This window comes from Microcaecilia unicolor, chromosome 5, assembly GCF_901765095.1.
Source record: "Microcaecilia unicolor chromosome 5, aMicUni1.1, whole genome shotgun sequence".
NCBI classification, from domain to species: Eukaryota; Metazoa; Chordata; class Amphibia; order Gymnophiona; family Siphonopidae; genus Microcaecilia; species Microcaecilia unicolor.
The window spans coordinates 114,333,022-114,355,614 of NC_044035.1; the positions used below are offsets into that span (position 1 = coordinate 114,333,022).

The 22,593-nt window shown below is 42.3% G+C and overlaps 1 protein-coding gene across 5 annotated transcripts in view; it reads left to right on the top strand.

Moving 5' to 3' along the window:
- Positions 1–22,593, top strand: part of KAT6B (lysine acetyltransferase 6B) — a 364,617-nt gene that overhangs the window by 131,249 nt on the left and 210,775 nt on the right. For all 5 annotated transcript variants that reach the window (XM_030203217.1, XM_030203216.1, XM_030203215.1 and 2 more), the window contains 2 exons: positions 17,774–17,855; positions 19,794–19,926. In XM_030203217.1, the coding sequence (XP_030059077.1) occupies positions 17,774–17,855; positions 19,794–19,926 (215 nt within the window). The remainder of the gene's footprint in view (positions 1–17,773; positions 17,856–19,793; positions 19,927–22,593) is intronic.

The window sequence follows — 22,593 nt, forward strand, 5'->3', positions numbered from 1 at the left end:
CCCTGAAGCCACCCGGCCCAGTCACCTTGTAAAGTACACGGCCCCTGAGGGCCACAGCCAGCTCGCCATCAGTAAAGGGAGCGTTCAACATCACTGCTTGGGAAGAAGAAATACAGGGAGGTTGAACATTATCAAGATAGAGCCATCCAAGGTGTCTGCAGCTGGTGAGGCATATAAATTTTCGTAAAAACATTAAAAAATTGAATTTATTTCTGAGTCAGAAGCGGTCTTCCTTTCCATACCATCATCCAGCTGCAGAGCCTTCTAAGAGCCTTGCCTAATCTTAACCAAATGGGACAATAACTTACCACATTTACTGCCATGTATATAAAGTTGATATTTATAATAGGCTAATGACAACAGCCCTTTGATGCAATAAAGTATTGAGAGGCTGAAAGAGCCATTTTAGCAATGGCTGACTTCTGAATGCCTAATGCAATTCTATATTTGATCACCTGCTTCTCCAGACGCAAAATTTCTTTGTCCCTCATTTTCTTCCGACAATGCTATAATCTCTGCCCTGAGCACGGCTTTAGCCTTGTCCCAGAAGAGAAGTAGTGACTGTGTCACATTGGGCAGCATTGCTCACTGTGTACTCATACCGCTTTTCTGCTAGAAAAGAGCAGAACAATTGGTCCCAATAAAACTGAACAGGGAATTGCCATCGAAACTCCCTGCGGTCCAGAAGATCAAGTTCCAAGGACACCCAAATCAGCACATGATCAGAAATGCCATATGGGCCAATCTCCGATGTAACCAAATGTTTAAAAAAAAAAATCTAGAAACCAAGATGTAATTGATTCTTGACTGGATAGAATGGGCCCAAGAAAGGTGGCTATTGTCCCCTACGTGAAATAAACAGCAAGAATCAACTAGGTCTATTGTATTGCAAAGCAAGGGCAGCCCTTTAGAAGGGAGAATCCGCATCTCCCCTTTCAGATGAGAGCAATCTAAAGCTGGGTCAAAGACTGTATTGAAATCACCCCTAATAATAATAATGTTGACACGAGGTAAGAGAGCATTTATCAGACTAGTAAAAAAAGGACTTATAAATATTAGGTGCATAGACATTACAAAAAAACAATAAATATTAGGTGCATAGACATTACATAAAACCAGAAGATGTTTTGTTGAGTTACTTTTGCCGAGTAGACCTTGTACATCCAAAGATTTGCTAAACAAAATCAGAACCCCAGCTTTCCTATGAGAAGCAGGTGACTCCACCATGGAGTCCACCCATCACCTCTGAAACTTAGTGTTCCTCCGAGGAGAGATGGGTTTCTCATAACATTGCTACGCCAATTTTAAGTCTGTTAAGAAATTGTAAAATCTTGTGCCTCTTAATGGGGGATGTCACTCTCCCCACATTCCAGGAGCAGAGTTTGAGGGCTTTTCCTTGTCATCAAGCAGGTGGTTGCAGCTTGTTCAAGCTCCTTCAGAAAATCTGCCTGGGGTGGCTCCTGTGCTTTTGCCAGTTGTAGCAGGGGTGTTGTGGCTGATGGTGCCCACTTAAAGGCAAATAGGTTAGCCCTTTCCCTGCCTTACCCGGCCCCTGATGTGGAAGTAGACAAATAGGCAAGCCCTGTCCCTGTCTTTGCCCACGCTATGGATGCAGGCACATAGGTTCGCCTCAAACGTTCCTCACAGTGTAAAAAAAAAAAAAAGAGGTTTTCTTCTGATTGTGCAGCGTGACCGGAGACTCGGTCTGGTGAGGTAAGAGCATTTTGTAACTCCTCCGGGGAGGGCCCGCGTTCGGGACGATTTTGGCGCGAATCCGCCATTTTGAATTTCCACCGCTTTTGGCGATGGCTGCTGAGAAAGTAAAGCGCTGTTCCATTTGTGGCAAGCGCAAATCTGCAGCGGGGCTCTGTAAGGCATGCTTTTCAGACGGTAGAGCCAGCCTGAGCATGGCGAGCAATGTTCCTTCCTGCTCCGTGGAGCTGGCAGCGGGCGCGATTTTGGAACAGCATGGCGCGACTCCCACTGAGGCGGAGGGGTTTGAGCCTGGAGGGGCGTCTCGGGTAGAGGCTAATAAAAGAGCTGTTTCCCCCGGACTGGAACCGGGAGGCCAGGGTGAGCCATTTTCCCCTGAATTTGTTTTATTGCTGCATAATGCATACATGTTAAAAGAGCTCTTCCGCAGGGGTCCTCTGCGGCCCTCCTTTCTGTATCCCCTCCAGTGGAGTCTGGCCTTGGATTACCGTCAGGCGTGTTTTCCCCTGACAGATGGCCACAGGACAAGCGCAGGAGGGTGGATTCCCCTTCAGAGAGTGGCGCACCCCCCTCCTCCCATGATCGGGATGTGAGGACTCAGTGGCAGGCCTTTGTGGTCTGGAGAGCCAGAAGAAGGTGCAGGATTGCCACCGGATCCAGATGATCCTTCCGCGGTGAGGATTTTCCACCGCGATGAGCTGCCAGCACTTATTACTGATGCCTTGCAGGTCCTCTCTATAGAAGACCCTGGGAGTTCTGAGACCTCCTCCGGTAATCCAAGGATGGCAATTACTAAGAAGCCTGCTCGAACCTTTCCTTTGCATGACTCCATCCAAGAGCTTATCATGGCTCAATGGGCTGACCCCAAGGGGCCTTTGAAAGTCGCCAGGGCTATGGGGCAATTATACCCTCTAAAAAGTGAGGAGCATTTGGCGCGCCTAGCAGTGCCTAAAGTGGATGCCCTAGTCACGGCTGTGACAAAGAAAACTACCCTCCCAGTGGAAGGAGGAGTTGCCCTGAAGGACATGCAGGACCGTCGCCTGGAGACAGCTATGAAACGGTCCTTTGAAATATCAGACTTATTTTTACGGGCGTCTGCATGCAGCTGCTACGCTGCCTGAGCCTGCCTCGCTCGGTTACAACAGCCAGTGGAACAGCCCAGAGATGGAGCGGAGCCCCTTACGGAGGTGGCAACGCGGATGGAGTCGGCCTTGTCATTTTTGGCTGACACCCTTTATGATCTGGTCAGAGCTTCGGCTAAATAGATGGCTGTAGCGGTGGCGGCTCGCCGTCTTCTGTGGCTTATGGCATTGGGCAGCTGACATGGCCTCTAAGCAAAGTTTGGTGAAGTTGTCCTTTCAAGGCCTTCTCCTGTTTGGTGAGGAGTTGGAGAAAATTGTGAAAGGCCTGGGGGATGCCAAACCCCAGCGCTTACCTGAGGATAGGCCGCGGCCTTCTTCTAAGGGTCAGGCGGTTTCCTCCTCTTACAGACCTCGATTCCGTGAAGCTAGAAGGTACTGCCCGGGGCGTTCTGCTGGGTTCACTTTGCGTGCCCGTTTTCAGCAGCGGAACTCCTTTCGCTCAGACAAACATTTCGCAGCAGCAGGCTCAAGACCTGGCGTTCAAGGGCGACCCTCTCAATGATGGTGCGCCGGCCCCCTCCTCGATTCCTGTGATAGGAGGACGACTTTCCCTCTTTCTCGAGGAGTGGGCCAAGATTACCTCAGATCAGTGGGTCTTGGACCTGATCAGAGAAGGCTACAGAATAGAATTCAATGCCCCGATAAGAGACGTGTTTGTGGAGTCCCAAATGGGCGGCGGTAGAGGAGACCTTGCAAGGCTTGATTCACATTGGGGCGGTTTCCCCTGTGCCTCCCACCGAATGCGGCTCCGGCCGTTACTCCATTTACTTTGTGGTGCCGCGAAAAGGAGGGTCTTTTCAGCCTATCCTAGACTTAAAACAAGTCAACAAGTCTCTGAACGTGCAGCATTTTCACATGGAAACCTTGCGCTCCGTCACAGCGGCGGTACAGCCAGGAGAGTTTCTCACGTCTCTGGACCTGAAAGAAGCTTACATGCACATACCAATTTGGCCCCCGCACCAGAGGTTTCTGCGTTTTGTGGTGATGGGAAAACATTTCCAATTTCGGGCCTTGCCTTTTGGCCTCGCCACGGCTCCCCGAACCTTTTCCAAGGTAGTGGTGGTGGTAGCTGCTTTTCTCATGCGAGAGGGTATCCGGGTTCACCCGTACCCAGACGACTGGCTCATCAGAGCAGACTCTGCAGAAGAGAGTCATCAGGTTACAGCCAGAGTGGTCACAGTACTGCAATCTGTGGGCTGGGTCGTCAATATAGCCAAATGTCACCTGACCCCCTCTCCATCTCTAGTATATCTGGGGGTCCGGTTCGACACAGCCTCAGGGATGGTCTTCCTACCCGAGCAAAGGCGGTGCAAGTTTCAGAACCAGGTCTGTCTGCTCCTGAGGATGCCTCGCTCGTGAGCTTGGGACATAGTCTAGCTGTTGGGGGTCGATGACGGCCACTTGGGAAGTGGTGCCTTGGGCGAGAGCGCACCTGAGACCTCTGCAGTGCTCCCTGCTTCAACAGTGGTCTCCAATATCTCAGGATTATCAATGCAGACTCACGTGGCTCCCTGCGGCCTGGCTCTGTATGGAGTGGTGGCTCTCAGACAGCATGCTGCGGCGTAGAATGCCGCTGGCGATCCCCGATTGGTGCCTGGTGGTAACAGATGCCAGCCTGAAGGGCTGGGGTGCACATTGCCAGGGAAGGCATGCCCCCAGGGTCTTTGGACACCTGAGGAGTCGGAGTGGTCCATCAGTCGCTTGGAGTTGAAAGCGATTTTCTAGGCGCTTCTGGCCTTTCAATTGACCCTGGAAGGATTGGCTGTCAGAGTTCTGTCGGACAACACGACAGGAGTGGCCTACATAAATCGCCAAGGAGGCACTCAGTGCATAGCACTAGCAGTGCAGGTCGCACAGATTTGCCACTGGGCCGAGCTTCATCTGCAGTTTCTGTCAGCAGCTCATATTGCATGTCAGAGCAATGTGCAAGCCGATTATCTGAGCAGGAATCCAGTCGACCCAGCGGAGTGTGAACTTGCAGACGAAGTATTCCTGCAGATACCGGTATGTGCCAAATGGGGAAAGCCCATAACGGATCTTATGGCGTCAAGCACAAATGCCAAAGTCCCGTGCTTTTACAGCAGGATTCGGCAGGGTTGGATGCCTTGGCTCAACTGTGGCCTCAGGGCCTCCTGTTTGTGTTCCCTCCGTGACCCTTGATAGAGCGAGTACTCCTGCGGATTCGGCTACATCAAGGAGAGGTGGTTCTCATTGCCCCGGATTGGCCCAGGAGGCAGTGGTATGCGGACCTCCGGCGGATGCTGGTAGAGGATCCCCTGCCATTACCTCTGGTACCGAACCTGTTATCACAGGGCCCGGTGACCATGGAGGACGCCTGCCGCTTTGGTCTTACGGCATGGCTATTGAGAGGGCGCAATTGAGAGACAAGGAATATTCCAGTAAAGTCATTTCCACTCTCCTGCAGGCCCGCAAGTGTTCCACCTCCGTGGCTTATGCCAGGATTTGGCGCCAATTTGAGGCTTGGTGTGCTTCTAAAGAGATCATACCCATGCGGGCTTCTGTCTCGCCGATACTTGACTTTTTGCAGGATGGTTTACAAAAAGGCTTGGCCTATAATTCCCTGCGTGTTCAAGTGGCAGCCTTAGCATGTTTTCGAGGGAAGGTCGCTGTCCTCTCTCTGGCTGCTTGCCCGGATGTGACACGGTTTCTTAGAGGGGTGCTTCGGCTCCGTCCTCCCATGCGGGCCCCGTGTCCGGCCTGTAACCTGGGCTTAGTTTTAAAGGCCCTTCAGTGTTCGCCCTTCGAGCCGCTTAGGCGAGCTTCGGAGAAGGATGTGACCTTAAAGACAGTCTTTTTGGTGGGCGTGACATCGGCGAGACGGGTATCTGAGCTCCAGGCGCTGTCCTGTCGAGACCCATTTCTGCAAGTCTCAGAGTCTGGAGTAATGGTACGTATGGTGCCTTCCTTCATGCCTAAGGTGGTTTCAACGCTTCACCTAAACCAGCCTATTTTCCTGCCCTCCTTTTCTAAAGAGGAGTTTCCAGAAGCCTATGGGCAGTTGTACCTTCTGGATGTGTGAAGGGCTCTGTTGCAATATCTGCGCATGTCAAATGCCTTCAGGACCTCTGACCATCTTTTTGTTCTTTTGTCTGGTCCGAGCAGAGGGTCTCCAGTGTCTAAGGCCACTATAGCCCATTGGCTCAAAGAAGCTATCTTTTCAGCATATCTGTTATCTGGCCGGCCTCCGCCTGAAGCCTTTAAGGCACATTCCACAAGAGCGATTTCCTTTTCTTGGGCTGAAACTGGAGCACTCTCTCTTCAAGAGATATGTAGTGCAGCTACTTGGGCTTCGAAGCTCTCTTTTGCCCGACATTACAGGCTGGATGTGGCTGCCAGGAGAGACGTGCATTTTGGAGCACAAGTGCTGGCGTGTGGTGTTGCTTGTTCCCACCCTATCTAGGGATTGCTTTGATACATCCCACTCGTAATGGATTCATCTGCTTGATGACAAGGGAAAATTAGGTTCTTACCTTGGTAATTTTCTTTCCTTTAGTCATAGCAGATGAATCCATGAGCCCTCCCTCAGTGGTTCATTATGTGATTCATGTTACTTTTATGTTCATTTTTCCTGTAGATATGTTCCCTCATTGGGAGAAGTTGGGATTTCTGTTCAGTTACAGGAGGATGAGTTCATTCCCTCCTTTGAATTATAGCTCCAGTTTTGGGGCGTTCATCCGCTGTGAGGAAAGTTCATATTATTATGCTTTGCGGTGTAACACTGCTTTGGAAGCTTCAAATACTGAAGAGGCAGATGGAGCTAGCTGGCCATGAGGCACTATGGTTTCTCAGTGCTCTCTATCTCCCCCTGCTGGTTGATGGATACAACCCACTCGTAATGGATTCATCTGCTATGACTAAAGGAAAGAAAACTACCAAGGTAAGAACCTAATTTTCCCGTAACATGTGGTAACTACCTTCACCGTGACATACAGTTCCTGCCCATTGTCTACCCATTCTCTGCTCTTTTCTGTGTTAGCCCTGAACAGAAATTACTGCTGTTATCTGATAAGGCACTATGTTAGCTGTTATAGACTTTTAAGATTTTTGCTGTTCTTTTGGAAAAATTTTTACTACTCTTCCTTGCTTAATTCTTCTAGCTCAGAAATATTCTTAGCTCTCCTTACTTGCACCACATGTTTGAGATTTCCTCATAGATTATCAACATATTGTGACTGAGTCTATTCCAAAAGCTTCATCTTTGATTTCTGAAGTGTAGTTTGGTTGATTTTTTTAGGTATCTTTCAGATCATTGTCTAGCCAAAATACTCAGTCTTTCACCTTCAGTGTCTTCTTTCATAGTGGGCAGAGCTTTCATGATATGTTGATATTTAGTTGAATTCAGTCTTCCTTCCTACTGCACAATATTTCCCATGTCACTGACTGCCACACAGCCACAAGATCCATCCCCCATGCTTGATGGTTGACTATTTATTTATTTATATTTATTTGTTGTATTTGTATCCCACGTTTTCCCACCTCTTTGCAGGCTCAATGTGGCTTACAATATATCATGAGTAACAGAAATATATGAAAAAGTATACATTTAGTGATAACTGAAATATCTTGGGTAGCATGATAATGATAAAACGTGATAGTATATTAACAAACAAACATATTAAGAAGTATTTAAGAAATATATGAGAGTTGTATAAGAAAGTATACATTTAGTAGTAGTTACAGGATCTTGGGTATTATGATAGTGAAAAAACATGGTAGTGTTTTGGCAAGTAGATATAGTAGAGGCAGATGTGCGTATAGGAGTTTATATTTGTTGATCATTGTTGTATGCCTTGTTAAAAAAATGAGTCTTCAGTAGAACTCGGAAGTTAGCTAATTCATAGATTGTTTTTAATTTGCGCGACAGCGCATTCCAGAATTGTGTGCTCAGGTAGGAAAAGGTTGACGCATGCGTTAGTTTGTATTTGAGGCCTTTGCAATTTGGGAAATGAAGATTGAGGAATGTGTGAGATGATTTTTTAGCATTCCTGGGTGGTAGGTCTATCAGGTCTGACGTAGGTTGGTGCGTCTCCATGAATAATTTTATGAACTAGGGTGCATACTTTGAACGCGATACGTTCTTTAAGTGGAAGCCAGTGCAACTTTTTTTCGTAGGGGTTTAGCACTTTCGTAGTTTGTTTTACCGAATATAAGTCTGGCTGCAGTGTTCTGAGCTGTCTGAAGTTTCTTGATTATTTGTTCTTTGCAACCAGTGTAGAGTGCATTGCAATAGACTAGGTGGCTGAGTACCATTGATTGTACCAGGTTGCGAAAGACGGTTTTTGGGAAAAAAGGTCTTACTCTTTTCAATTTCCACATTGAGTGGAACATCTTCTTGGTTGTGTTTTTCGCGTGACTCTCAAGTGTTAGGTGTCGATCAATGGTAACTCCAAGAATTTTTAGGGTGTCTGAGATTGGAAGATTCAGTTTTGGTGTGTCAGTGGTGGTGAATTTGTTCATGTTGTGTTGTGAGGTGAGTATTAGCAATGTCAAGTAGTAGTAGTAGTAGCGTGAGTGCCTCCGCCCATGTGTGCATGATATGTAGGCTTTGGTTGATGTCGTCGGAAATTTCCTTTAGATCATGCTTAAATGGAATGTAGATCGTTACGTCATCTGCGTATATGTATGGGTTCAGGTTCTGGTTTGATAGTAGTTTCGCCAAGAGTATCATGATTAAGTTGAATAGAATCGGTGAGAGGGGGGATCCCTTTTATTTCTAGATGTATGTTGAATGGTTGTGGAAACAGGTCAATTCTCATTACATAGAGCTAAAACATTTTTTCCTGAAATGTTAGACTTATCAAGATTTTCTTTTGCATAGTTTAGATACTGACTATGTAATGTCATAGAAGAAATTTCCTTCTGACAAGTTTTATCTGCAGATTATGTAAACAACACTGTATTGTGGACCTGTGGACATCTAATTCATTGTCAACTGAACTTCAGCAATTCACTTGCAATGATCTGTGGGTTCTATATTGTAGATACCAATACTGATACAGTGCTTATTTACCACTTTATTACACTTTTAGAGACCAATACAATTTACAGAATAAGAGAAATAGAAATGTATCTCTTTGGCTGGCACTTCAGATGTGTTTGTTTTGGAATGTTTTGCCTGTTACCAATAAAAAAGATTACGCATATAAAACAACAAAATAAAGTAACGACTAAAATAGCTTTCATGCAGTACTATCGGATTTTTCTTTATCTTCCAGATCTTACCTTGACTGTAACAGTTTCAGTTGACATTGCTAGCTGGAACAATTTAAAGATTTTTGTTTTTTAATAGCTTTTCTATGCTTTGCAAGAATGAATTTTCTTTATTTTCAAATGCTTGGATAACTGTTTAATTATGGTCATTGAAAATAGACAAACCAACAGTCACAATATGAGAGGATAGAAGGGCAGTGTCCTTGTTTTTAAAGAATTCAGAACTCATGTATTTATATCCACCTGCAGGGGCAGTGGTTGGTTGTTTTTTTTTTTTTTTTGTCTGTGATGTTACTAACAGAAATTGAACTTGTCTAAAATAAGTGTTAGAAGACTTCAATTTGTATCTAAATAAGTCTCCTCTTGCTGACAGCTCTTGGATATTTTTGTCAGCCGGATGGGCCTAGAATAGATTACTAACAGACTTACTCAAGAGCTCTTATTGGGGTTCCTGCTATAATTGTAAGCTGTTGGAAGATAGAAAGAAGCAAGTTTTTACACAGCTGCTGACATTTTTAAAAATAAACCTTGTGAGCTTTTTCATAGTAGTGAAAGAATTATTTTCATCCCCTGTAAAAAGAGAGAGTGATTGCTTATTGATGCAAGCTCAACTCATTCTGCATTTTACCACTAAGGCCTCTATCCTCGGTGCATGACTTTTTTGGGTGCCATGGTTTGGGCACCTGTGACTTTTGGGGGCCTCTTCCGTCCTTCCTACCTGGCACTACCTGGGGCAACTATGATCTCGGCTATGCTCAGACAGTGTGCACCAGAGGTCAGTGTGGCACAGCTGCCAAACCAGCACCTTGCACAGACGGGATTTGTAGATGCCGCCATTTAGGCACCCAAAAGTTCAGTGCCAATTTGCTCTGTCCTTTACTGAGTGTTGAAGGGAAGGCTGTGGACACATGTTTGTTGTGGTCTGTATGCTTCCCTATTTCGTGGACCGCTTGGTTCTCATCTCATTAACCATTTCACATATCATGACTGTTTTAGTTCCTTGTTCTACTGGATTAAACCCATTGCACATGATGTGGTGGAGATTCTCCTACATTTTTTTAACAGACTGTGTTGAGAGGTATAAAATGCCTTCTTTGTTAGAACAATTGAGTGTTCACACTGTTTTGAAAAAGAAATTCAACCTTTAGACACCAATTCCTATTCAATTTTACTCTTCCTTTTTTGGTGAACCTTCTGCATAGAATTATATTTTTCTATCTCTAGGAGTTTGTGGACCAGTATAGCCCTCCTTATTCCCAGCAACATGTTTTTGGATAAGGTTTTGCTGTTGAGACCCTGTTGGTCTCACTGTTTTTGATACAATTTGGAGAGGTATGGATTGCTGAGATACTGCATATTTGCTGATCTTTGTGGATGTTTTCTCAGCTTTTGGACCATCGTATATTAAGAAGACTGAAAGATTTAGGTATAGGGGTACTGTATTAACCTTGTTTCCATTCTTATCTGCTTAATAGGCAGCAATAAGTATGATTTGGATCAGAATGTTCTGGCTGGGTTGATACAGACGGGGGTACATCAGGGTCCTTGCTTATCTGCATTACTGTTTAAACATTTGTTTGCAGCCTTTTTGTGATATTGCAGTCCTTTAGTGTTTTTATTTTATCTATATGCCGGTGATATGTTGTATATACCTTTTTCTTTTAGGAAGGGCTTAGACACTTCTAGTCTTGCCAGGGTGTTTTAAGGTGAAATGGATTGGTTAGCTAGTCAAGGTTTGGTCCTTAATATCAAGAAAATGGAAGTCCTTTCCCTTGGAGATACTTTAGATGACTAGAACACTATTGGAATAATGATGTGATAGTCCCCGTTGAATCTGAAGAACAACATGTTTAAAAAAATGATAATGAAGACTGCATTTCATAAATTATGGATACTGTGAACTCCTAGGCCATTTATTAAATAGAGTGATTTTCAGGTGATTCTGCAGGCATTTATTTTTCTGAGCTTTGGTTATGCCAACACAGTTTTGGTAGGCTTGCCTGACTCCTTTTTTTTTTTTTTTTTTAATAGCATTAAGTGGTATAAAACTCTTAAGGCTAGAACCTTATTTGGGGTGTCCTGTGGGAGCGTATTAAACCAGCTCATTGTGCTTCATTGGTTGCCTGTTATCAAATTATATATAAAATATTACTGATAATTTTTAATTTGGTGCATTTTATTTATTTATTTATTTATTTATTTGTTACATTTGTACCCCACATTTCCCCACCTATTTGCAGGCTCAATGTGGCTTACATGGTACTGTATAGGCTGTTGCTGGTTCGGTTGGTAACAGATACAAAGTTATGTTGTGAACAGATGAGGTGGGTTTGGATCAAGTATCATGGGGTCAAAAGAGGTGAAGATTAAATTGTCCAGTACGATCATTAGTTATGTTGTGTAGCTGGGTGCTGGGGTTTTATGTTGGATCTTTGGGATAGGCTTTTTTTGAATAGGTGAGTCTTGAGTGATTTTCTGAAATTCAGGTGATCCTGGATTGTTCTCACTGTACTTAGGAGTCCGTTCCATAGTTGTGCACTTATGTAGGAGAAGTTAGATGCGTGGGTTGTTTGGTATTTTAGTGTTTTGCAGATTGGGTAATGTAGGTTTAGGTATGATCTTGATGGTTTGATTCTGTTTCTGGTTGGTAGATCTATTAGGTCTGTCATGTAACCTGGTACTAAGCCATAGATGATTTTGTGTACCAAGGTGCAGATTTTGAAGATGGTCCTTTCTTTGATTGGGAGCCAGTGCATCTTTTCTCGTAGGGGTTTGGCGCTTTCGAATTGTGTTTTACCATATATCAGTCTGGCTGCTGTATTTTGGGCGGTTTGGAGTTTTTTTTGTAAATTGTGCTTTGCATCCCACGTAAATTCCGTTACAGTAATTGCATAGTTTAGGACCATTGCTTGTATTAGGTTTTGAAAAGTTTCCCTCGGGAAGAAAGGTTTTATTCGTTTGAGTTTCCACATTGCATGGAACATTTTCTTTATTACCGTGTTTACTTGGTTCTCTAGTGTGAGGCTCCGATCGAGTGTGACACCGAGTATTTTTAAGCTTTCTGAGATAGGGAGTGTGTGTCCTTGGGGTAGTTATAGTTGCAGATTTGTATTTGTTGTGTTGCGATGAGAGGATGAGGCAGTGTGATTTTTCAGTGTTTAGTTTCAGTTGGAATGAGTTTGCCCAGGAGTCCATGATGTTGAGGCCATCATTAATTTCTTTGGTTATTTCTGTCAAGACTTGTTTGAAAGGAATGCATATTGTGACGTCATCTGCATAGATGAATGGGTTGAGACCTTGATTGGACAAGGACTTTGCCAGTGGGATCATCATCATGTTGAAAAGTATTGGTGATAATGGTGATCCTTGGGGTACTCCGCATTCTGCTTTCCATGGTGGCGATATATTAGAGTTTGATTTTACTTGTTATGTTCTAGTGGTAAGAAAGCCCTTGATCCAGTTAAGTACATTACCAACAATCCAAAAGTGGTCGAGGAGTCTCAGTAATATATTGTGATTTACCATGTCGAATGCGCTCGACATGTCAAATTGGAGGAGTAGTATACTTTTAACTATGGATATTTCTTGCTTGAACTTGGCCAGGAGAGTGACTAGTACAGTCTCAGTACTGTGGTGAGAACGAAATCCTGATTGTGAGTTGTGACGTATTGAGAACTTGTCCAGGTATTCCGTGAGCTGTTTTGCTAGGCTCTCCATCAGTTTGACTATTAGAGGGATAGACGCAACTGGTCGGTAGTTGGTGAGATCATTTGTTTTTTTTCTTAGTGTTTTTAAGTATTGGGGTAAGTAGGATGTTACTATATTCCTTGGGGAAGGAGCCTTGTTGTAGGATGTAAGGTCTTCAATGAATTGATTGGGGGCGCATTTAAGTAGGTGACTGGGGCATGTGTCCAGTTTGCAGTGGGTTTTTGCGAACCTACGGGTCGCGTGTGTGACTGATTCGGTGGTGAGTGGATTGAATATTGACCAGGTTCGGTCAGCTGGGTGTCCACTCGGGGTTAGGTCCAGGTTGTCGAAGAAGTTTTCGATATCAGTGTCATGATGAGGAAGGGTGCTGCATAGTTTTGTTGTTTTGTCTTTGAAGTAGGTGGCCAGATTGTCTGCATGTGGGATGTCAGTGTTGGATGTGGTGACAGGTGTGGTGTCTAATAGCTTGTTTACGAGTTGAAATAGTTTCTTGAGATCTTTGTTGTCCATTCCTAGTTTGGTTTTGTAGTAGGACCTTTTGGTTTGTCTGATTGCATATTTGTATTTTCTGTGTATTTGTTTCCAAGCATTGAGTGTAAGTTCATCTTTTGCTTTTCTCCATGCTCGTTCCATTTTTCTTGTTTCTGTTTTGAGTTTTTTAAATTCGTCATTGTACCAGGGTATTGAGTTTTGTCTTCTTGATGTTCTCGTCTTTAAAGGTGCTATTTCGTTTAGTATAGTTCTGCATCTATCCTCCCATTGATTGAGGTATTGAATGGAATCGGGTCTTGTCATCCAGCCGTTTGCATATATCTGTTGCCAGAATATTTGTGGATCTATTTGCCCTCTCGTAGTGTAAGTTGTTTGTTCTGATGTTCGGGTTGATCCTTTCTTACGCCAGTTTAGGATTAGGTTCAATTGGTAGTGGTCGGCCCATAGTTTTCCTGACCATGTGGTATTTGTTATTGATAGGTTCTGGTCTATGTGTAGTCTATGTGCTAGGAGGTCCAGTGTGTGTCCCTTAGTGTGGGTGGTTTGTATTTGAGGCCATTTGAGATCCAATGACTGTAAGAATTCTTTACATCCGCGTGCATCGGTGGAATTGGGATCTTCTAAGTGAAGGTTTATGTCGCCTAGTATTAATATGTTGGCGTTATTAACACAAGTATTGGAGATGAAATCCGTGAAGATTGGTTGGCTTTCATTCCAATTACCGGGAGGTCTATAGAATAGAATGCAATTCAACGATCAGGGATTTGTTTTGGATTCTGATTGATGCGATTTCTAGATGGGGTGATATGGACTCAGCAGTGGTTTCAGCAGTGAATTGTTCTCTGTGTATTAGTGCAATTCCTCCACCTCTCTTTTTTGATCTGGTCTAGTGGGTGATTTTTATATAGTTCAAGGATTATGGGGTCTTTTGATTGTGATCCAGGTTTCACTGAGGAAGATAAGATCAAGGTTTTCTGAGTTAATCCAGTCTAATATCTTCCGAAGGCTACTGAAAACAGATCTTTTCAAGAAGCCATTTCACACGACTGATTAATCTCTTTGCTATGAATAATCAAGCATTATCACTTTAAACCTTATATCGAATAGGGTCTCTCTATAGTCGATGACCTAATGTATGTTACAATCTAATTTATTACTCAGGAACCTTCATGCAATACCAAAATGTAATCTTCTTTTCCATGTATGTATGCACATGGCATATATATATACCATGATCTGTTCCATATATGTTATGTTCCATGTATGTTCCATGTATGTTACCATGTATGAATGCACCTTAACGCAATACCATTTATAATTCTGTTACCCGGAAATGGCAAACGCCATTATTGCAAATGTAAGCCACATTGAGCCTGCAAATTGGTGGGAAAATGTGGGATACAAATGCTACAAATAAATATTGTTGTTGTTTTGTTGACTACGGATCTGGCATTAATGTAGCCTACTTGGATATTTTGGTGTAGGGCTGTTGTACGGATTTTTGTAAGTTGTCGTTCGTTGGGTGATGTGATGTTTGTTGTGATCATTCGTGCTATTTTGTTGGTATTGACCATACTTGGACAATTTTCTTTTGATTTGGTGGGTATCCGTTTGATGGAGTCTAGAGTGTTTGATCAGTCTTTGGTGGTTTTGTAGGATGGGTATAGTATTGTATTCTGCGAGTGGGATGGATAGTGTTAGATGGAACAATGTGAGTGAATATATTGCTAGGAATATTTTGGTTATATTCATAATGGTGTCAGTTAAGGATAATTAGGTTACTCACAGTCAGATGCTCAGCTTGATGTCTAAGCGCAGCATCCCGTAATTCTGGTCATCGTTATCTGGTTGGAGGCAAGTAGGTTTTGTGAGGGAGGGCGTTTGGTGCGATTAGAACTGCTTGTTGGTGAATTCTATAAATCTGTTAGTGTTTTGCTGATTGGAGGTGGTATTCACAGAAAGAGGAGGAAAGTAGATTTAGTTGATCCTGCTACAGGCTCTTATGCCACGTTCCACTAAAGGAGGAAGAAATAGTTGAAGTGATTCTCATTTGCTGTATCCGCAGAAGAGGGGAGAAAGTAACTTTGGTGAGTTTTTCATGAGTTATTTGGGTGCTTCCGTTTATTGTATTCCATAGAAGAAGGAGAGAAGTGACTTGGATGACCTTCTCTGGAGGTAAATAGGATGATTAGGCTGCTCCTGTCGTTTTTCTCCTCTCCGTTGTTGAAGGAAGAAAGTAAGCTAACTGGACCTATTTAGGGGATGTTTAGGATAGTTAGCTGCTCTTGTCGCTATGTTCCTCTCCGCTGTAGCAACTTGTGATCAGTTCGAATCGGGCACACCGGCCCAAGTTGCCGCGTTATTCCCGTCTCTCTGCTCTTCACCGCCGCTATAGACGTCCGAGTCGTGAGCGCCGTCAGCTGAGCTTGAGTTGTGAGCACCGTCGGGTTAGCTCGAGGATATCTCGGCGTCCGTGCCCGGAGTGGGTCCTGCTTTGTCTCCGATGTCTCGCTGGCTTTTCTACTGGTACTGTGGGCACCAGCGAGGCTGTCGGGTCAGGCACAGGGCCTTGTTCATTCAGCCTCGTGGTGCACCACGTGGGGATCCTGAACGTCTCTCGGCCCTTGGGTGGGGAATGTAGTTGCCCTTCAGCACCTTGGTTGGGAGATAGGGGAACTGGCTGTCTCACGTTGGTGATCCTCCACGGCTCCCGTTGGTCTTAGCGTGGGAGAGGGTCAGATTACCTCTTTCGGCTCTGGGCAGCTTCGGCCACGTTTATCGCCCTTCTCGCTGGGCCTTGGTGGTCAATCTGGTGCCTGGCGCCTTCCGCTGCCTTCGGCTTAGCAACGTTTACCAGGTACCCGTTGCACACATGGGCCACTCCGCTCCTCAACCAGCGCCTCTCTTGTTGGGCTCAAGGGCCCGGGATTCCGGTGGAGCTCAGAAGGATGCTCCTATGTAGCTCTAATGGTGGTACCTTATTCCTCAGTGCGACTGTCACTTTTTTGTGGTTCCTGTTGTATGGACTATTTGAAAGACTATCACAGTCCATAGAATTCTCAATGACAGCATCTTAGTTTTGGAATGAACTAACGAATAATATTCAGGAAATTATTGAATGTGGGACTTTTCATAAACATGTGAAGACATGAAATAAGTAATAAACCTTGGACTTGTGTTTATCCTACTAATTGAAAGTCTATTGAGTTATTAAACATTTTGGGCCTTATTAACTTAAAGCACTAATGAGTTAATTTGGCATGTCCAATTTATTATTTTCAATTGTTAAAAATAAACATTGTGGATTAAAATTTTTACAAAACCATTGTGTTTAACTTTGTACCATATAGATGTTGTGTCAGCATCCACTCAGGGATTCATTGAAGCACACTATTTGAGCATTGGTACCATTTTTGCTTACAACTGTAATATCTTAACCATTGATGGTAGAATGTTGCCTGTGCTTACTAGGGTTCATAATGGTGATGAAGAGAGACATCCTGGACTGGGTTCCAGATGAGAACATTATAGCATCTGTTACTAAGGGGTTCTTTTACTAAGGTGTGCCGAAAAATGGCCTGCGCTGGTGTAGACGCGTGTATTGGGCGTGTGCAGATCCATTTTTAAGTGCGCCTGTAAAAAAGGCCTTTTTAAAATGTTTGACAAAAATGGATGTGCGTCAAAATTATGAGCCGGTACGTCAAGCTCCATCTCTGGCAGTCTTCAAATCTAAGCTAAAAGCCCACCTTTTTGATGCTGCTTTTAACTCCTACCCTTATTCACTTGTTCAGAACCCTTATTTTATCATCCTCACTTTAATATTTCCTTATCTCTTATTTGTCCTGTTTGTCCTAATTAGATTGTAAGCTTTGTTGAGCAGGGACTGTCTCTTCATGTTCAAGTGTACAGCGCTGCATACATCTAGTAGTGCTATAGAAATAAGTAGTAGTAGTAGTAATTAAAATTGTCACCCTTCCATTTTGGGTCTGAGACCTTACTGCCACCCATTAACTTAGAGGTAAGGTCTCACATAGTATCCTTTGGGTAATCATCTATTTGCGTAGAATGACAATTACTGCCCGGTTTCCACTGCATGCAGAAAAATTAAAATTATTTTCTGGCGCACATAGTTGACACGAGTAAGAAACAAAATTACTGCCTGGGCCACACAGTAGCCGAGCGGTAACTCCAAATTGATGTGTTTAGAATGTGCATACGCGCCTACGCAGCTTAGTAAAAGGGCCCCCACAATGATTGGAAACGGCTAGGAAAGCATTCCTTAGCATAAGGAACTCTGCAAAGGAAGAACAGCGTATGTAATTTATGGGAAGAAAGGGCCTAAACAGGGATGGCATTTCACAAAAAAAAATTGATAATAAGAATGTTCCATTGACCTTAAAATTGTATCTCGTGTTCAGTGTTTTTTGTACCTCATTGTCTTTTGGAAAAATGCATTCAATTAAGATTTAAATTTGATTGCATTTTAGGATAATATGCTTTTTTGTGATTCATGCGACCGAGGGTTTCATATGGAATGCTGTGACCCACCACTTTACAGAATGCCGAAAGGTAAGATATAGAATCTGTTAATATAGGTATGCATCTAAGCAATATACAAGTGGATGTACATTAGTACCAGGTTATCTAGGGAAGTATAGTTAGTCCAGTATAAACACTTTCTTGTTATCCTTTCTAAATAATCCCTTGCAATTAAAAGCAATAAAGTTACATTACATTACACTTCTATACCGCTGATATCTTCAGGTTATTAGCGGTTTACAATAATTTAAAAAAAACAAAAAAACAAAAACAAGACAGTCTCTTGGGAAGTATAGAAATGAGCAGAGAATCTTTATTCAAGAACTAATCTTAATATACTCCCTAAACAGATAAGTTTTAACATTTTTCTCCCAGCTGATATCTTCAGGTTATTAGCGGTTTACAATAATTAAAAAAAAAACAAAAAACAAGACAGTCTCTTGGGAAGTATAGAAATGGAAGGGCAAATAATGAATTGTGAGAAAATCCTCTATCTCTATTATTGGAAATACATTCCATATGATCACCTATATAAATTGTGAATTCCCCATTCAAGATCTTGTATAGAAAACAAAAGAATTTGAACATAATCCTCGCCTCTATAGGCAACCAATGTAGTTTAACAAAATATGAAGAGATTTTCTCCTGCTTCTGTATTAAAAAAAAAAATCAGATGGACTGTAGTGTTCTGGATTGTTTGCAATCACCGAATAACTTGTCACGGTGCACTCAAATAAACAAGATTACAATAGTCCAACTTAGACAGAAGCAATGCCTATATGAGTAATCTGAACTGCTCAAATTCAAAATACTTTCTTATATGTCTTAAATTCCTCAAAAGAAAGAAAGACTCTTAGAGCATTGTTGCCAATCAAAGGATAGGTTCCGATCAACATAAACCCCTATATCATTATTACAGAAGAGAGTGAGTATCTAGTTTAGGCCACCATTATATGGTCCAATAAAGAATCAGGATTATTATCAAAAAGTAAAAATGTAGTCTTATTGTTACTTTACTTGAGTTGATAGCATGTCATCTAGGACCTAATCAGTACTAAATATCTTTGAACAACTGAAGATACTGAATTTACAGATGAATAAATTGGAATTAACACTAATATCAGCATAAATGTAAGTGGTGTAACCCTCTCTAATAATTTCCAAACCCAAAGAATGTAAGAAGATGTTAAGTAATGTAGGTGACAAAGGAGATCCCTGTAGAATACCGCAAGGATTTCTCCAACTATCCAATAACTTTCCATTGTGTTTTACTTTATATGACCTAGAAACCAAAAATCATCAAAACCACTTCAGTATATTACCATCAATACCTATATGATTAAGTTCGGAAAGCAAAATGTCATAATCCACCAAATCAAAAGCTGACAATAAGTCAAACTGTAGAATTAAACCCTTACCATTTTGACATATTACACATCGAACTGTATCATAAATAGACACAATAACTTTCTGTACTGTGCCATGTTTGGAAGCCTGATTGGGTAAAGTGAAGAACATAATTTTGTATCAAATAAGAGTTAAGCTGATTACAAAACTAACTCCTCCATTAATAGTGAGGCAGAAATTAGGAAATTTAGAATACTAAAACATGAAAACATACTGTAGTGATTCTGTGTTCCATTTTCCATGTGTTATGGTCCTTAAGTGGGATTTATAACTATGCTTTTTACATCATCATTCCTTTCTTTTTAAAAGGTTTCACTTCTGTTAATTACTGTATGTGACCTAAACTTGCTATTTTCACCATAATATTTTCTTAAACTTTTTTCACCAATTTTAGCTAAACAAAAGTGTGACATGATAAATATATTGCAGAAGCAGTGATTCCTGATTTTTAGTTTAGTTTAGAATTATACATGCAATAATTGTAATTGTAAATTCCAATATAAAATTATTGTGTGAATATTTAAAAAGAAAATAATTAATGAGCTTTTTGTAATAATGTAGGAATGTGGATTTGTCAGGTCTGCAGACCCAAGAAAAAGGGAAGACAACTTCTTCATGAGAAAGCTGCACAAATAAAACGAAGATATGCAAAACCTATTGGACGACCGAAAAATAAACTAAAACAACTAATGTTGTAGGTTCTATATCTTATTTTTTTAATTAGCACATAAATCTTGTGTTTAAAATGAATTCTTAAGGTTTTTTGGAGGGTAGAGGATGGGCATGAATAATGTATTTTCTATTGGTGTATTATGATTACAGAAAACTAAACTTCAGCTTAGTATCTAAGCAGTTACTAAGCTGAAGCTACTTTGTGTTGTAGTTTTTTCATCTTATGAAGGGGATTGATCAGACTACATTGTAAATATCAAAAATCTGATTTTGATTTTGGTTTACTACTTTCTGTGATTTCAAAGGCGACATGTGCTGATAGAAAAATGTCTCATATTTACAAAGTAGTTTATCAACAGGTAGGTATTTTAAAGGTAATTATGTCTGAGTTCTTTATCTGAAGCCTATGAAAGCTACATTTAAAGTAATTGTATTAAAACAAGAAGTGTCAACTTTTGGCATATCCAGTTGATAATAAAAACAAGTAAAATCATTAAGATCCCCTTTATCCTATATTTCATTTCTGAGGAAACCAATGTATTAAATTTTCTGTAAGGTCCTTATACATTTTCATTGCTACTGTAAATCAAGGTGCAGCTGTGCCAGTGCTTATCAAAGGCAATGCATGCATTATTCTGAATACATGTAATGTATTAGTCCAGCATGAACAACTGAAGAATGGACTCTAGGAAGTAGATGGCTATAATAGAAAATGCTCAGTTTTTTTTTCATCAAAACAATTAAGAAGTACAACAAATCCAATATTGGATATAAAGTAAAGACCTAGAAATGAAAGCCAGCAAACTCTAATTCTCAGATATTTTGGTATCTGGTATCATCTTGCATTGCTCTCTTAGGCTCCTGTGGCTGCTGCATTGGTTCTTGCAGCTGTCTTGGTAGTGCTGTCTCTGTGTTTGTTTGACTACTGTTTCAGCCATCTTGCTGTGGCTTTCTTCAGAAATCAGTGTCATACACTGGAAATTGTAGACACGCAATCTCCTGACAGAGTGGGCTACCCTAACAGAATTTTGCCTAAACACAACATTCTTCCAGTACCAGGAACAATGTTATGCACAGTCAAAAAGCACAATGATGGGTCCCCCTCCTGTCTCCAGTAGTGGTCAACATATTTATATAATCAATTGAATTGGCTTTACTGAATAGTGCTAGACTTTAATCCCAAACTTTGGGTCTGCTATGTAGATCAGTATTTTCTAAGTCCGATCCTGGAGTACCCCTTGCTAGTCATGTTTTCAGGATCTCCACAATGAATATGCATGACAGAGATTTGCATATAATGGAGGCAGTGCATACAAATCAAGTTTATGCATATTCATTGTGGAGGTCCTGAAAACCTGACTAGCAAGGGGTGCTCCAGGACTGGACTTTTGAAACACTGATGTAGATGATACTTGTATCATTTGGCCTAATGGTGACAAAAATCATGGGTGTTCTGACCCTCCTAAACAGCCATTGAAACATAATTCATCTGCCTTCCTTTCATAGATATTATGGTAGCTTTGGACACACCATGTACAGGAAATCTATTAACACCCACTGCTTCACACCACCACCTAGTCATGAACAGAGGCATTTTGTCATGGGTGGACTGACAGTAATCTGGTCCCCCAGGCAGAGAGGATCATTGGATCCCCCCACCCCGCCCCTACCTTTGTTTCCAGCATTCCCCCTGCACACTTCAGCCCCCTGGGCCTACCTTGAAGAGCCCTGGTGGTCTAGTGCCCTCTTCAGGGACAGGAAATAACCCCTACTCTTTCTGGTCCGCTGCTCTACCTGGTGCTACTGCTTCTTAAGTATTTCCCCTGCACTTCAGCCCCCTGTGCCTACCTTGAAGGTCCCTGGTGGTCTAGTTCCTTCTTCAGGGACAGGAAAGAACCCCTACTCTTTCCTGCCCTTCCACTGCTCTACCTGGCACTACCACTTCTTAATGGTTGCTGAGTCTCCAGGGCCCTTCAAAGTAGGCCTGGGGAAGGCCCACTGAGGCTTCGGGTAAGGGCTGTAGTATGCAGAAAGGGGGGAGAGAGGCACTGGGCCTCTCAGAGCCTTTGGGCTTTCGGGCACTTCCCCGGTGCCTATATGGTCAGTCTACCCCTGCATCTTGTAAACACTGGTGACCAAAACAATAAAGGTATGCAACCAAGACAGCCTGCAGGAGGAAAATAACACCCTCTGGGACATGTTCCTGGCCAGTGGTTACAGCAGAAATGCTGTCACCCAGGTCTTGTAACTAATGGAAACCCAAGAACCCGAGAACAACGTCATGGAGTCACAGGACAGCATCCCAACAACAGAACAGAAGCTTGTGATTCTACCATAGAAGAGAGGCTTCAAGAACACAAGACACAATCAAGTTTCAAGTTTAATAGCACTTGATAGACTGCCCATAGAGACAAAAGAATTGCAGCAAAGTATAGGAAAGGGAGAGTCAGGAAATAGTGCATCTAAAGTAGCATTGCCGAAGACTGACCATTGAGTGGTCATGAAAACAGCAATGTTAAGAATTATATGCAGCATTGAACAAAAAAGATTTTTAAGGCCAGATTTAAATCTGGCATTGAACTCTTTTAAGCGTAGGGTGGAAGGGAAAGCATTCCAAAGAGTAGGGCTTGTCATTATAAATATTCTGGCATGGATGAACTTAAAACAAATAGTACAAAATGATAGAATC